Source organism: Hordeum vulgare, chromosome 3H, assembly GCF_904849725.1.
Source record: "Hordeum vulgare subsp. vulgare chromosome 3H, MorexV3_pseudomolecules_assembly, whole genome shotgun sequence".
Classification (NCBI taxonomy): domain Eukaryota; kingdom Viridiplantae; phylum Streptophyta; class Magnoliopsida; order Poales; family Poaceae; genus Hordeum; species Hordeum vulgare.
Window position 1 is genome coordinate 542,298,590 of NC_058520.1, and position 15,255 is coordinate 542,313,844.

The window sequence follows — 15,255 nt, forward strand, 5'->3', positions numbered from 1 at the left end:
TCGTTGGCAGCAACTGTGAACTTGTGTAATGCAAAGCATCCAGCAGTTATGAATTTATAATGCAGGACTAACGATCACCCATTAGAATCAAACGGCAAAGAGAAGTGGAAATAGCACCGCATGGGTACACCTTGGTCCAACAAGTTGACAATGGTTCAAACTCATTATCAAACATGGCACATGAGCTAAATTCGAGCCATTTTCATCTTGTTGGACCAAAGTGGTGCTACTCAAACGAAAACGAATTCGCACAAGTAACTGGGTACATTGTTATCCACTAGTTCGATGATAAGTAGGGTAAAAAGGACCGCATATACATAAACAAGACATCAGCAAGCAGTAAAATAAGGTATAGATTTTATCAGCTGAAGCATAGTGGCAGCAAAGCTGAAGCATACCTGTCTGTCACCTAAGAGAAACTACATACAGTAGAGTAAATATCAGCTGAACCACAGTGGCAGCAAGGCTTCACATAAGGAGGTATACATTTGATTGGGAAGAACTTATCAAGACAAATCAGTCTGAAATTACACTTGACTAGCTGTCGTTGTGAAGCAGCCAAAAACACAAGCAACCTCTCCTATACGGTTATACCCAATGGAGGATCCAAAATCTTAATGTACACTTGCAGCTCCAATTCTCTATCTCGACTCACCTATCCATCATCTCTAATCACAATAAATAACTACTAACCCACCTCGCAGAGCACATTTTACAGTGAGCAAACAAGCAGGTCCAAAAAGAAAAGCATAACGTCGAGCACGTTGCCCGCGCCCTAGGAAGCTGGCGCCTAATGGTAGAAGACGACGGGCGGGACAGCCAAGCCGGTGTCCTTGAGGAAGGGGACTACCTGCGGGCGCTCGGCGAGGTCGCGGTAGAAGGCGTACTCCGCCTCGTAGTCGTGGAGGTCGAGCTCGTTCTTCTGGTTGCTGTGGTAATGGTGCTTGGCGTCTGCCACCTTCCCGAAGCCGAACACGCTCACCCTGTCGCACACCCCCACCGCGACCATGATGGCCTGCATCCCGGACGAGTAGTGGAACAGCGCCGCGTCGTGCGCGCTGTTCCACTCCTCGACGGCGCGGCCCGTCTCGGCGACGAAGCGGCGGAGCGAGTAGTACTTGACGATGCGCGCGCAGAGGACGTCGAGGCGCGGGTCGGTGACGGAGATGGGTGCGTCGTGGGTGGCGAGGGAGGAGGCGTTGCAGGCGGCGACGTCGAGGAAGTGCGCGGCCTGGCAGATGTAGAGGAGGACGGGGACGCCGCTGCCGTAGGGGTGGCAGAAGCAGCCGGGGCGGCGCGCGCAGAGGTGGAGTATGTTGCTGTTGATGAAGGAGAGGTTGGTCTTGGCGCCGACGTGCGCGGTGTAGCCGACGATGCGGGCGTTGTTGAGGCGGAAGACGGCGTGGTGGGAGTCGATGAGGGCGCCGTGGGCGTGGCGGAGGAGGATGCCGCTGTTGCCGACGACGGCGCAGGAGGGGATGCGGGCGGGGAGGGCGAGCACGGCGGGGAGGTCGCGGAGCACGGCGGGGTCGTAGCGGCGGAGGCGGTGCCAGGAGCGGAGCGCGCGGCGGAGGGAGGGGTCGAGGAGGATCTCCTCGCGCGGGAGCGGGTGGAGCAGGGAGTCGGCGTGGTCGTGGTCGTGGCCGCGGCGGTGGACGGGGAACTGGTGGTGGCGGAGGTGGAGCGGGTGGAGCCTGTCGCGGCGCCAGGCGCGGGCTCGGGCGCGGCCGGAGGCCGGGAGGCGGCCCTCGAGGAGGTCGTCGACGTCGCGGCGCAGCGAGGGCTCGGAGCCGTCGGCGGCGGCGAGGCGGAGGAGCGTGGCGTTGAGGCGCGCGGGATCGGGCGGTGGCGGGGCGAGCGCCGGAGCCACCGCTCGGCGGAGCGCGGAGGGGAAGGAGGCCGCGCCGCAGAGCACGACGAGGAGGAGCGCCGCGAAGGGCCCCCGCAGCGGCCGCTTCATGGCCGCCGCCGCAGCAGCCGGGGGCTATGTGGGCCGGGGCCGCATCGGGGGATGCGCATCTGGGTGGAGCCGAGGTCCGGGCGGCCGGGGGAGTGGGGCGCGAGCGCGATGGGTTTCGGGTCGAGTCGAGTGTGGCGAGGTGGGTGGGAGCGAGATTGGTTTTATTTGTAGGTGGTTGGACTTCGGGTTCGGGGAACTGGGGGATCCTATGCGTTGTTGTTCTCGTTGGGTTCGAGCCGAGCCGGGCGTCGGGGGGAGCAATGATTCTGTTCTGTGCTGTGTGTGAGGGCGTTGCAACGTGACTGCACGAGGGCCGGGGCACGGCACGGCACGGCATGGCCGCGGGAGATGATGGGCGGGCGGAAATGTTTGCGGATTGGCCCTCCCTCTGTCCCGGTGCACTTTTGCTCCCTCCCTTGGACCGGCGAGGAGAGGAATGATTTTCTTTCATGAGAAACTTTCAATACATTCATTACAATAGTCAACTACTGTACTACCTCCGTCATGGTTTATAAGGCACGGTTAAACTTACGTGCGTTTTCAAAATAGACAAGGTTTAAAACGCGAAAGCAATTACTTTCATTTATTAGAGCATGGTTAATAGTATAGCCAACTGCTGGCTATAAGACATCTTGTAGCTCATCTTATAGCTAGATTGTATAATAGTTAGTTACAAAAGAGTACCACTTTTGTCATATATGATACACCTTTCATTTTCACAAAGTACATAGGAGCACGTGCTAGAGCTGGCTCTTTACGAAGAGTCTGCTCTTTTTCTCTCTCATCCAACTCAGCAAAAATATAGTATTTTAATCCTTACAGTCTGCTGATTGTACCTTATTGTACTTGCTCTTATTACTAGTACTACTCATGCATGCGTCCTCTCAATTTGCTGCTCATGCATTACTATTAGTATTTTTCCAGTTGATTAGGCGCATTAGCATCTACACCTGCTACATCTCATAACCAATCGGTGATTACCTTGGTCCGAGAGATTTTACAAGCGTGCCTTCTAAACCGTGACGGAGGGAGTACAAGATATAAGGCCAACTCCAACGCGAGACCCCATCTTGTCCGCGCGCGCCCGATTGGGGTAGAACGGACGAATAACGCGGTCCAACGCACGGACCCAGACAGACAAATGTCTGAATTTCTTCTGTTTTCGACCCATCCCGGTCCAAACTTGCGCTCAGTTTGGGGGAAACGGACATCGCGCGGACGCGCACGCCGCATGCCCTTGTCCGCCCGTGGCGCACGTGTCGGGGACACAAGCACTCCCAAAAATTCCAACGCCTCCACCCCCTCTCCCGCCCTGCCCCGCCAACGGCGCCGCCGCTATTCTCCGGCCACCTCATCCCCCGGTCGTCCATAGCAATCTCCGTCTTGCCATGGCCGCCACCACGCCCGCACTTTTGTCGTAGTTTGGGCGTCGATCAGAGGAGGTTTGGCCGTCGCCGTCGCCGTCGTAGCCGGCGGCAGAGTGGATACGGCCGAGGCGACGTACCACGACGGCCATGACAGCTTCCGACGAGTGCTCTAGAGCAGTCAGTAGCCGGCCACCAACCACCCCTGCATCAAGGTGACCATCGCGGCCTCTTTGCCACCACGAGCGCAAGGTGTTCGACACTTTGCCCGCAAAGGTATGAACAATGGTGATGAGTTTTTCTTCCACCACTTCATCTATTCATCGGACGATTCGTCGTCCGATGATGAAGATATTGTGGTGGCTGCAGTGATGGTTCACGACCACATTCAACGGCAGCTTCCTTGGTACAAGGGGTCACTCCCTGGTCGTGTTGTGAACCTGAACCGCAACAGGGAGAGAGGCCAGGCCCTGCTCTATGTCGATTACTTTGCGAACACACCGCTCTTCAAGCCGGATAAATTCCGTCGTCGTTTTCGTATGGCAAGGCATGTGTTCAATCGTATCCGAGAGGGAGTGGTTGCTCATGACCCATACTTCCAATGCAAGACGGATGCCCTTGGCAAGCTAGGATTCTCCTCTTACCAGAAATGGATCGCGGCCATCCGCATGCTTGCATATGGAATTCCAGGTGATCTAGTGGATGAGTATGTGCGTATGAGTGAGACAACATGTCTGATGTCAATGTACAAATTCTGTCAGGCTGTGATCGAGGTGTTTTGCCCTGAGTACTTGAGGCAGCCAACTGCCGCTGATACAGAGAGATTGTTGGCGACCAACGCAGCTAGAGGCTTTCCAGGCATGCTTGACAGCATACATTGTATGCACTGGGAGTGGAAGAACTGTCCATTTGCTTGGCAGGGGCAGTACAAGGGGCATGTCAAAGCGTGCACTGTCATATTAGAAGCAGTGGCTTCATGAGATCTTTGGATATGGCATTCTTTCTTCGGCATGGCAGGTTCTCACAAATGATATCAACGTGTTGCAGCGTTCTCCAGTGTTCGCAAGGCTTGCAGAAGGCGACTCCCCTCCTGTCAAGTTTGAGATCAACGACCACCAGTACAACAAGGGATACTATCTAGCTGATGGTATATATCCTCAGTGGTCAACTTTTGTGAAGACAATCTCAGACCCCCCCAAGATGAGAATAGAAAGAATTTTGCCCAAATGCAAGAGAGTGCTAGAAAGGATGTGGAACATGCTTTTGGTGTGCTTCAATCCCGATGGGGTATCGTTCGAAACTCTACACTGTCATGAAATGAAAGGAAGCTTTGGGAGGTGATGACTGCTTGTGTGATCATGCACAACATGATCGTCGAGGACGAGCGTGATGACAATATCTTCGACCAAGATTTGATTTTCAAGGTGAAAATGTTGAGCCCCTGCACTAAGAACCGGTCACGTTTCAACAATTTGTCCAGTACCATCATGAGATGCGTGATTTGCACACTCATTTGAATCTTCAAAATAACTTGGTTGAGCACATGTGGGGACATATTGGCAACCAATAGATGTAAAACTACTTTATTTAGAGACGGCTTCGATTTGGTTGTAGAACTATTTTATTTAGAGGCCCTCGCGAACAGGATGGGGCAAAAGGATGCGGCCACGCGCTGGGTGCACTGCTAGCGCATCCCAGGACAGGGCACTTGCTGGTTGGCACCGGGAGCGCGGGCGTCGATGTTGGTGGAGAGATATCCTATAGCACACAGCTCTAGGATGGCGCCTTCCATCACGGAGGAACCACCCCAATGACCTTTTAGGGTATCGGTCATGGCTGGATGGGGGAGCTTGGATTTGCTAAAAAAGAGGGGTACGAGATTGGATCTGGGTGCTGGAGCTAGACAAAGCAACAGGCGGGTGGAATGAGAGTGCGGTTGCGTGCGCTGTTCTCTTTGTACTCTTATAGGTTGTTGAAAGACCAAGAGCCCCCCTTGTCGCGTCGATAAAAATGTCACTCCGGCAAAACATGTCATTGTGCATATGGGGGGAGCTTGATGATATCCCTAAGAAAAAGGGCACGAGCTAAACTTCGATGGGACACGCCAGTAAAAAGGCTGTCTCAAGCCGCAATTTGGGATAGGCAGTAACTGCTTAACCCATCGTGAAGGTGCACCGCTTCAATAAATTTGTCAGGCTAGGCACCACTATTCACACATGCATGAGCAGCCTTCGAGGCTAGGTTACCCCGCCTCTTCGGGTAAAGTATGAGCTTGGTTAGGTCTTGTTTAGAAGATGACACTTCTTTTGAGAGCGGTTCGAGAGTTTGGAATTCATGAAGGGGAACTCACCTATCAAGCCAAGGACTTTGGGTCCGAGGTTATATTCATCAAGGGAATCGTCGTCAGCATAGAAGACCAGTTCGGGGGCTACTAATGATGTTCTGGACTAGGGGTACTAGCCTAGTCAGCCCATGCTCCTCAGATTGGACTCATGGCCCCTCATTCTTCTCAAGATGGAGTCTGAAAGCTATACGACATAGCCTTATAGAACTGCATCTGCCGAAGGCTTGACGCGTACTCCAAGGCTTCTCATGTCGCCTCCACGCCAAGGTGTAGACCTTGTAACCCTAGATATCCTACGTGGTGTGTACAAAAACCATATGATTTAGCCCGTATAGGGCACATGAACACAATATCATTCACCTTGCCCTAGAGTTAGAACACATCTCACGATCTCGAGGTAGATCAACCTTGTACTTGATACTTCTCCATTGACATAAACAAGAGCAAGAAGTAGTGCATTACCTCCATCAAGAAGGGCCCAAACCTTGGTATACATCGTCCACTTGCTCCTGTTAGATCCGCAGCTCGAGACCCCCTACCTCGAGGTGTGCCGGTTTTCACACCGACAAGCGAGTAGCGAGAATCGAACCCACATCGTTAGCTTGGAAGGCTAGGGTTTTATATTCGATGTTGGTTTATTATTTTTAGCGTCCCTAATTCAAAACCGAACACGAAATTTTGACTTCATATGTCTCCTTGATGGATATTCTCACAACTTAACAATTATGCCAACTTTTCTATTAGGATAGAACCAAAGCTCTATGCTTTCTAGATGATCCTTATAGAGTAGGAGGTATAAATTATATCTAATTTACTTACTTTGTTCCCTAATTTCATTCAAGAGATCCACATGAAAAGAATTGGGTTTCCACCCAGCTGAAACAATATGCGGATGGTTCTAATAAACCAAAACTATCATTTTTTAGCTACCTGGTTTCTGTAGCCCTTATTTCAACAAAAGAAGATTTAATTACGATTGGAAAACAACTTTTTGTATCTTCAGCCATAGATCCTCTACTCATATTTTCATAACTGGTGGAAGCTTTAACGTTCTTGTACCCTCTAAATACGAGCGTGGCTTGAAAATGTTAATGCATGTACAAAAAAATATATTGTTAATGCTAAGAATTCAAATGGACATGGCACTTCAATCCTATACTTTCACTATCCCAACAATTTTATAATCTTGCGAATCAAAGAGGCCCTAAACATTTTAGTCACCACTCGGACGGGGCAAAAGTGGCAATTTCACTGTACAAGAGGGGAAGAAGCGCAAAGTGTTGATGGTGGGTGGGGCAGGGCTCTTTTGTGAGGTGGTATATGGGCAGTTGGCAACGGTCTCTACTGTACTCCGCCGTCGATTCAGCCGGACGCTCGCGCAATCGAAGCGAAAACAGAATAAAGCGAGACCACGCACACGCCGATTTGATGGTCTGATGAGTCCGGGGAAAGCGCGTCCGGTCCTTTCGTCTCCATGCGTGCACCTTTTTTTTCCTCAAACGCAATGCAATCAGAAGTGAATGCAATGCAATGCAATGCAATACAGGCTGCGACGCAACACCGCTTCTTGCTGCATCGCCCAAAGAAAGCAAGAAGCCCTTTTTCTTTCCCCGATCGCGCCGTCCCCGGTCGTTTCTCTGCCCCTGTTCCCTCCACTCCACACTCCACTAGTAGGCCTCATCAGCTGACAAGTGCATCAGATCAGTGTTGCCTACTACGTGCGTCGCCCTCATCCCTCGCCCGCGGCACTTTGAGCCTGCATCATTGGCGCGACGAGACCATGTGCACCCATTTGCGTACGCGGCCGAATTAACAATCAGTCTAGGTCTTGTCTCCGTCGACATCTTTGCAGTGCGTGCTCTAGCTCCATGCCTAGTAGGAATCCGCAATGGCGAGCGAGCTAGCACCGTGAATTTTTAAGCGCTTTTGAGCCGGCCGGGATTTGGTCCGGAAAATCGATGGGAACCTTCGCCTCGGCCGCACACGAAGCTGCACAAACTAGTACGTACTCTAGTACAAAAGTGGAAGGTGTCCCTCGGCTTCAAGTTTTATTGGGCCGAGCTGTTACTGCGATGCCCTTGCACTGGTATAGTGACATAGAGGGCTCCTTCGGCTCGACAGTAACTGGGAGAATGGGAGCATGGAATTTTTGTCCAAAAGAACCCCTAGCCGAGTGTATTTGTCGAAAAGGACCACATGTGGATGAAATCTATGGAAAAGAGCCCCACCCTTCTGTGGCGGCACGCACGTCAGGCGACACGTGCCACCTGCCCCCACCGACCGAAGCGGCTGGGGCCTGCCGCCACGAGCACACGCGGCCGACAGGGTTGCCGCCACGAGCCCAGGCGGCTGATGCACGATTCCGTCCCAGCATCGCGGCAACGTAACGGCGACAGAGAGGTGGGCCCTGTCGCCTCGGCAGCTGGCTGCCAGGCGAGACCTGCCGCCTCGGGGGGAAGCGGTCCGTACTATTGCGGCGCCGATTTCCACTGACTGCGCTGATTTCCAGGATCGTTGATTCCTACGCTGAGACAATCTCCATCGACGAAACAGCGGCACAATTTTCCCGCTCTTCACGAACGAAACAGTGCGAAACTTCTTCTTTATAAACGAACTGCGTCACTGCCTCCTCTCTCACCCTCTTCTCCTGCCGTTGCCTTCTCTGTCACTCTCTTCTCCTTCTCTTTCTCACTCTCTTCTCAAGAACTACTCCACATGAAGGTTTAAGTTGTGATTTTGGATGGTTTAAAGTTAGATTTTGAAGACGTTGCAGTTGAAGAAAAGATAGATCAAGGTAAGAGCTTTCCATTTTTGTTGGTCATGTTTGCATGCATGATGTTTTATTTTGTATGATTAGTTTTTAAGTATGTGTTTTCTTTTGTCTTAGAAAGTGTATTATCACTTTTGTGGAACTATTTTGAAGACGTTGTAGTTGAAAAAAGGATAGATCAAGGTAAGAGCTTTACATTTCTGTTGGTCGTGATTGTATGCATGATGTTTTATTTTGTTTAATTAGTTTCTAAGCATGTGTTTATCTTTTGTCTTAGGGAGTGTATTATCACTTTTGTGGAACTATTTTGTCATGTGATATGAACTACTAAGTTGAAGATCAAGGTACGAGTCTCTTTACATATTTGTGTTCATGTAATAATAGGTCGACTCTGTTCATATATTACCGGTGAAAACTACGAACGAAAGGGTAATGAGACATTTTGAGGACACTCCTTACCCATCTTGGTCTAGAGGGGGTTTTATAGGTGCAGGAGAGAGAGAAATAACTAATGGCGGGAAAAGCGAGGCGGGAAAGCGAGGCGGGAACAAAATGGCGGCAAAGCTATACGCGGGAAAAAATGACGGGAAAGCGAGGCGGGAAATAAATGGCGGGAAAGCGAGGCAACTTGTTTAAATTAACATGATAAATTGAAGATACACGTAGCTGGAATTAAGATACACATTGCGAAAACGAAGATACAACTTGCCGAAATTAAGATACACATTGCTAAAAATAAAATATAACTTGCAGAAATTAAGATACAACTGACACAAATTAAGATACAATAAAATAAATCTACTGAGTCCAACGTGGATATTTTCCTTTTCCATCACCAACTTCTTCTGCTGCCTTGGCCGCACGAGCCCTATCTTTCTTTCTCTCCCTCTCAGCATCACGGGCCTCTTGCCGCTGTTTGTAAACCTCCGCCAGTCGAAGTTCCTCTTCTCGGCTTTGCTTCAGCATCTCATCAAGCGCATCCCTCTGCTCCACACAGTATTCTTTCCACTCTCTCTTCTCCTCTGCTTCAGCCTTCGCTCGACGCTCTTCCAAGTCCAAACTAGCCCATGCACGACGACCTTTTCACGAATCTCGGTCACCGCCCAGTCCGGCATTTCCGTGTCGATCCAACGATAGTACATGCATAGATGAGGAGGAGACTACAAAAAAATATATAAATATATATATCAAGCTAACAATAATATCTACAACGTGTTTATTCTTGATGACTGAAGCATACCGGAGGACTGATGTATGCTGAAGGAGCAACGGATGGATCTTCCTCATAATTGGTTCACATGAAAAACTTCATGCCCAACCAATCTGAAAAATCCGTCACCTCCTTCACCTTGCAGAGATCACCACACCAACAACGCAGTACTTCCATCCCCCGAGGCAAGCTCGCACTCTTCATTTTCCTAGGCCTAATACTTTGATCCGAACAAGGCAAACTCATACTGAATACGAAAGAAGTGTGACACACTGAGGCGAAGTGTGACTGGATGCTGACGAAGAGTGTTTAAGTGCCTTTTTTTATAGGCTGAGGCGGATGTGCAGGCGGGAAAGTATGGCGCGAAGAGGCGAAATTTACCAACGAAAAAATGGCGCGAACACAAATGATAACTGGGCGGGAAAAAATAGCATCTGACAGATTCCATGTCAACTGACAACCTCAAAATGAGCGTCGGCTGGCACCACTTTCGACGTGAGGCAACAGTACAGGCCACCTCGGGCGGTGGCGGCAGGCCCCCCTACTGCGCCCGTTCCGTCGAGCGCATGGGCCACAACGGGAATTCTCTCGACCGCCTCGGGGCGTGGCGGCAGGCTTGTCGGCCGCCTCGGGTGGTGGCAGCAGGTGCCAAGTGCCGCCTGACGCGCGTGCCGCCACGCGAGGAGGGGGTCTTTTTGATCTTTCGGTACCGCATGTGGTCTCTTCTGGCAAATCGTTTCGAGAAGGGTTTTTTTTGGACAAAAATTCGGAAGCCTGATGGGAACTTCCAATAGCCTGATAAATCTGGAACGGGGCATTTCTTGGCAGTGCGTTGAACTCGCTACCTCTCTTTCCCCTCCTCCTGGATGTTTCTGAGACTGTTGCATATCCGTTCTATGCAATGAAAAGGGGGGTCAGCTCGGTTCAAAAAAAAAAAAACCTGGAACGGGGCCTGAGGTACGAGTGCTTGACCAATCGACAAAGACAGCGCGATGATAAAAATGCCGCTTCTGTCACAGTCCACACCACACCATGATAGTGGTGGGTGATACCTAGACGAGGCCCAATACGGCGGAGTGGCTCGCAGCAGAAAGCTCCATTTGGAGAGGGACAGAAACGAAGTTGTAGAGATGTGGCCAAGACGACCAAAGGAAACTCTCAAGATTGATGGAGACTTATGCATGACTCTACGGCTCTGCACTCCTGAAACAAAGACCGCTACGAATCTTGCCTCCCCTCCCTCTGGGCTCTGGCTCTGGACGGGAGCAGCAGAGCGGGGAGAGTTCGACCTTGTCAAGTGCCGCCGCGCAACTCCACGTATTCAACAAGCCTCGCCGTGCCGAATCACCATCACTTTTCCGCAAAATTGCGAGGGGCCAAAACGGATGCTTTTATTACAGAAAGTAGTTCAGAACTGTCATCGAAAACATCCTTTGGATACTTCAGGTTGCAATGCGATTTCATCTACTAGATGTTTGCTACCCCGACTACGTACGCGTTCCAAGCATCTGCCTGGTTGAAACGCTGGAGCTCTTCGTACTTCACGTCGCGGTCCGCGGTGTACTCCTTGGCGTTTCCGCTTGATTTGGTGTCTGGCATCTCCCTGACCCAGACGTGGATGGACTTGAATCCAGCTTCCTCCAGGCAATCCTTGATTTCTGGTATCGACCACCTGCATAAGAGCGACATGAATTACTATTTCTAAGACACGCTCTGTCCATCTGTAAGAACAATGATCCCTTGCCATTCACATGCATATTTTCTTTCCAGAAACCAGTGTAGTATGGCCAGTTGCCAGCGCTGCACAAGTGCGCCACTGCATAGAACTGAAAAACGCCCCAAGGTTCATTTATCTATGAAAAGTACAAGGATGAGGCATACGGAAATGCGTATCGTCACACAACCGCAGCAACTCCCTAGCACCAATTGTATCAGAGATACTGCGAGCTAATGAAATGGCATTGCCTTTGGTTTCCCTGGACTGAAAATACCAAACCTTGTTCCCCCTTGAAGCAGGTTTCTGTTTTGTGAGTAGAGGAATGATTACAACTGCAGATGGCATTGTCATCGAAGTATGACAGCTAATTGTTGGAACCTACTGGCCAGTGGCGGAGCTAGACGAAGATGTCAGGGGGGGCTAAAGAGAAAACATGAATGTTTGGGGGGGGGGGGGCTAATTACTACACTTTCTTGTATTTAAGATCCTAAAATATACTTTTCCTCAGTGATCCTAATTACTACTCTTTAAACCCATGCCCACCCCCCAACAAAAAGATACACATAGCTCCGCCGTTGCTACTAGCCTACCACAAGAGGTCAAGGTCTGTTGACACCATGGAAGGATCAGGTGGCATGGCAGCATATCAAGTTTAAAGATCTATCTTGAGTTACAGGATCTGGTTTGGTTCCTTCAGATTCAGTTTGTTTCCACATCAGATAAGATTTGCTCCCTTGAAGTTTATGTTCCAATGGTTAGGGCCTCGCCTATACAATGACGCCAGGCATATGGGGTTTATAATTTATTCAACAGGAAACATCTCTCCCTACCCTACTACCCCTATCTATAACGTGTGTAGGTTTCTTCTCCCTCAGCGGCGTTGGTCGCCCTCCCATCAGCCATCCCCTAGTCCATATTTCCTTAAGATCCAATCCACCCCGAGGAGGCCCAAAAGACCATGACATTTTGCCTAATTTTTTGTACAAATTATTTGTATTGGAAGACTAGCAACCTTGCAGGTCTTCCAGAACTGTTAGATCAGTGAATGGGAAAATAAGCGATAAGTCTGAACCTAATGCCTTGCCAAGTAATGTATAAGCAACTTACAGGCGCCAATGGTACGTGAAAGCATGCCGTATCATTTGCTTCTTTCCAACTTGAAAGTGGAGGCTGATCCTTGTTTCGCGAGTTATGATATCAAACTCTTCTTGCTCCCAGAAATACTGTATGCATAGTTGTATATAAGAAGAAGAATTCTAGATTTAATATTATGCCACAAACTTATGAGCTCTCGCTAACAAGGCTACTGCAGATTCCAGTTCATATCAACTTGCAGACTATACAAGGGTGGAAATTATATGAACGGTAAGTGTAAAGGAAGCTCTGTCAATACAATATATTGGAGATATTACAATTTTTGTGTACTGAAACATCATATCGGAGCTAACTTCATCAAATCCATCAAGTGTGTTGTTTATGAAAGAAACTTGGTGTAACACATATATTTGCCCTGCAACCCATAACAAATATAACTTACTGAAAATTGCTAGTTCAAGCTGTCTTCACTTTAGCTAACTACATGATGATGCACCAGTAAGTCAAATAAAATCTGCAGCTAAATTCTTCAGGAAGCAAGATACAAAAATTCAACATCTTTCATGTCACATACAACCGCCACATATTTCTAATTTTATATATTGCACCATTTACCAATAAAAATGATTTGTTAGTATGCTATAAATTCTTCTTAAAAATACTACATCATTTACCAATAAAAAATGCAACCTCGCCCTAAAATGTACTAATTTAATGACACTATGCCTAGTATGTTTCTAACTGGTACTCCCTCCATCCCACAATGTAAGACGTTCTTGCAAGCTAAACGTCTTATATTATGGGACGGAGGGAGTACTTTAGAAGAAATGCCTCGATGTGCTGCAGTGATTAAGCAATGCTATAAATCTACTCACAGTAAAGCTGGGGAATCTCCTCTGGAGACGAAGCTTGCATTCAGATGATGTGCCGCCATATACATCCATTACAAATATACCACCTCTTTTAGAAAGTGCATTGAAAGCATGCCTGAAATACAAAACCAATTCCTTTCTCTTGTGGAGGCAACAACAACTGTAGTTGAATGCACAAATTATGTCTCTTCCAGGCAAAACTGCATCTGACATGGTCGAATTGGCTGCACATTTCGTAAATGACGAATCTGACTGCTCACAGCTGTTTGTTTCAGTAGAGCCATCATCACTGGTAAGATTTAGACCTTGCACGAGATCACTGGCCTTTTGCTTGACAAGGCGAGATTCATTTGGCTGCAGAACATTTCCATCAAAAAGCAACAATCTCGAATACCCATCAGCTCCAATCTTGCTCAGGTTGTTCTCAAGACACCACTCAAGTGACTCACGGTCAAAGTCTAAGCCGACTGCTGTTCGCCTTGTATCAGTGCGAAGCCACTCAGTACTGCCAACAGGAAAAACAAAGAGATCATGAGCAACACATGCACTCATACCCTGAAGCTAAATAATAATCTCTTTGATGTTAAACAGCACTGAATACTGACCAAGGTACCCCAAAGAGTAACCATTTTAATATGACAGCTCCTATTTATATGTGTGTCAGGTGTAATATTAGAGCTATCATTTCTTACTAACGGGACTCCTGAGAACCTCAGCGATAGATAGTGTGCCCAAGGTGTTTGCGAAATTGATAGCAGGAGGATTGTGCAAAGGCCACTTAATGCTTAGTAGTGCTCAGACCTGAGGAGAGCCGTGCCACAGAAATCCTCCTGCAGGTGGAGAGGGATGCGTCCGCCTACATACATCAGAAAGAACTTCTGCAGGTAGCTGATGTCCCCTTTTGGCGACTGGCCACAAAAGCACAACACCATTGTCATTTCGTCGAACAGGTTGTGAGCACGGAGACTTTCACAGAACCAAGCTACGATGGAAGCTAGCGAAGTTACCTGCACGGAAAGCTGGTACAGGTGGAACTTGGAAGGCGTCGAGCCGACTTGGCACTGGCCCTGGCGGTCGCCTGCTTCCGCGCCTCCGTCGTGTTCGTCCTCCGCTGCTGCTCCGTCGGAATCGTCGCCGTCCGAGTCCTCCTGGCGGCGCGGCGGCTCGTCGTAGGCAGACGACGGCAAGTCGTCGTCGCCGAGCTGCGAGCCACGGCGGCCGCGGCCTTGCCGGTGCGACTCCTTCGTCTTCTTTCCGCTCTTACCCATGGCTGCCGGTTCCGGGCGTAGCGGTGAGGGTTTAGCGGGTTCGGAACAGAAGTGATGAAAGTGCAGGGACTTGGTTGTCTTGTTTTTTTTTTTTTCAGTTCAGGCATCTTTGGGTTGGAAGAGAGTGGACCTCTTTCTCTCCCCTTCCCTCTCTATGGTCGCCCCTTTTTTGAGAGTTGAGAGCGGTCCACGACTGTTCAGCCCGATCTAACACCTTGTTCGATGGTGTTGTCGATTGACGATGGTTACAGAGAGATGCTCGGGTCCTCCTTGTGTAGATTAGGTTGGTAGTAGTCTTAATTTGTCTTGACTTTTATTTCAATCTTTAGCGATATGTGTCGGGATGCCAACTTTTGGAGCTTGTGAAAAGTGTTCGGTGATGGTTATTATCTTCTTCTTCTTTAACCCTATGGTGAAGGGAAGCGAAAGGTGACGGATCTAGCAGTATCCCCCTCCATAATCTCACATCAGTCTATCACAAGTGGTGGCGGTGAGGAAGATGTTGTTCTCTAGTTGTATATGTAATGGCAGGGGGTGCCAGATCCAAGCACTCATTGCCTAGTTGTGCGTATGGTTGTGTTTTGGTCAGTCCATGAATTTGTTAGAAGAGATTCTCCGACTCAACTTGTTTTTGTAGGAAAGATCTAGAGGCGGG

General features: G+C 49.3%; 2 protein-coding genes across 2 annotated transcripts; both read right to left on the reverse strand.

The window, feature by feature from the left end:
• Nucleotides 1-467: 467 nt before the first annotated feature.
• LOC123444841 (sialyltransferase-like protein 1) lies at nucleotides 468-2,178 on the reverse strand. Its single transcript, XM_045121700.1, has one exon. The coding sequence runs from the start codon at nucleotides 1,958-1,960 to the stop codon at nucleotides 791-793; it is 1,170 nt and encodes a 389-aa protein (XP_044977635.1). The 5' UTR covers nucleotides 1,961-2,178; the 3' UTR covers nucleotides 468-790.
• Nucleotides 2,179-10,985: 8,807 nt separating this feature from the next.
• On the reverse strand, nucleotides 10,986-14,651 carry LOC123444842. The gene is made up of 5 exons (XM_045121701.1): nucleotides 14,340-14,651; nucleotides 14,134-14,240; nucleotides 13,336-13,837; nucleotides 12,473-12,588; nucleotides 10,986-11,320 (listed from the first exon to the last, which is right to left on the reverse strand). Exons 1-5 carry the CDS (start codon nucleotides 14,598-14,600, stop codon nucleotides 11,116-11,118), a joined length of 1,191 nt encoding a protein of 396 aa, XP_044977636.1. The 5' UTR covers nucleotides 14,601-14,651; the 3' UTR covers nucleotides 10,986-11,115.
• Nucleotides 14,652-15,255: the final 604 nt, after the last annotated feature.

Excerpts from the sequence above, each read along its gene's own strand:
- LOC123444842 (XM_045121701.1), bottom strand. The coding sequence starts at position 14,600 with ATGGGTAAGAGCGGAAAGAAGACGAAGGAGTCGCACCGGCAAGGCCGC. Across the intron at positions 12,589-13,335 it reads GGAGATTCCCCAGCTTTACT|TATTTCTGGGAGCAAGAAGA; the intron begins GTGAGTAGATTT and ends CTATGCATACAG. Across the intron at positions 11,321-12,472 it reads TTCACGTACCATTGGCGCCT|GTGGTCGATACCAGAAATCA; the intron begins GTAAGTTGCTTA and ends GCTCTTATGCAG.
- LOC123444841 (XM_045121700.1), bottom strand. The coding sequence starts at position 1,960 with ATGAAGCGGCCGCTGCGGGGGCCCTTCGCGGCGCTCCTCCTCGTCGTG.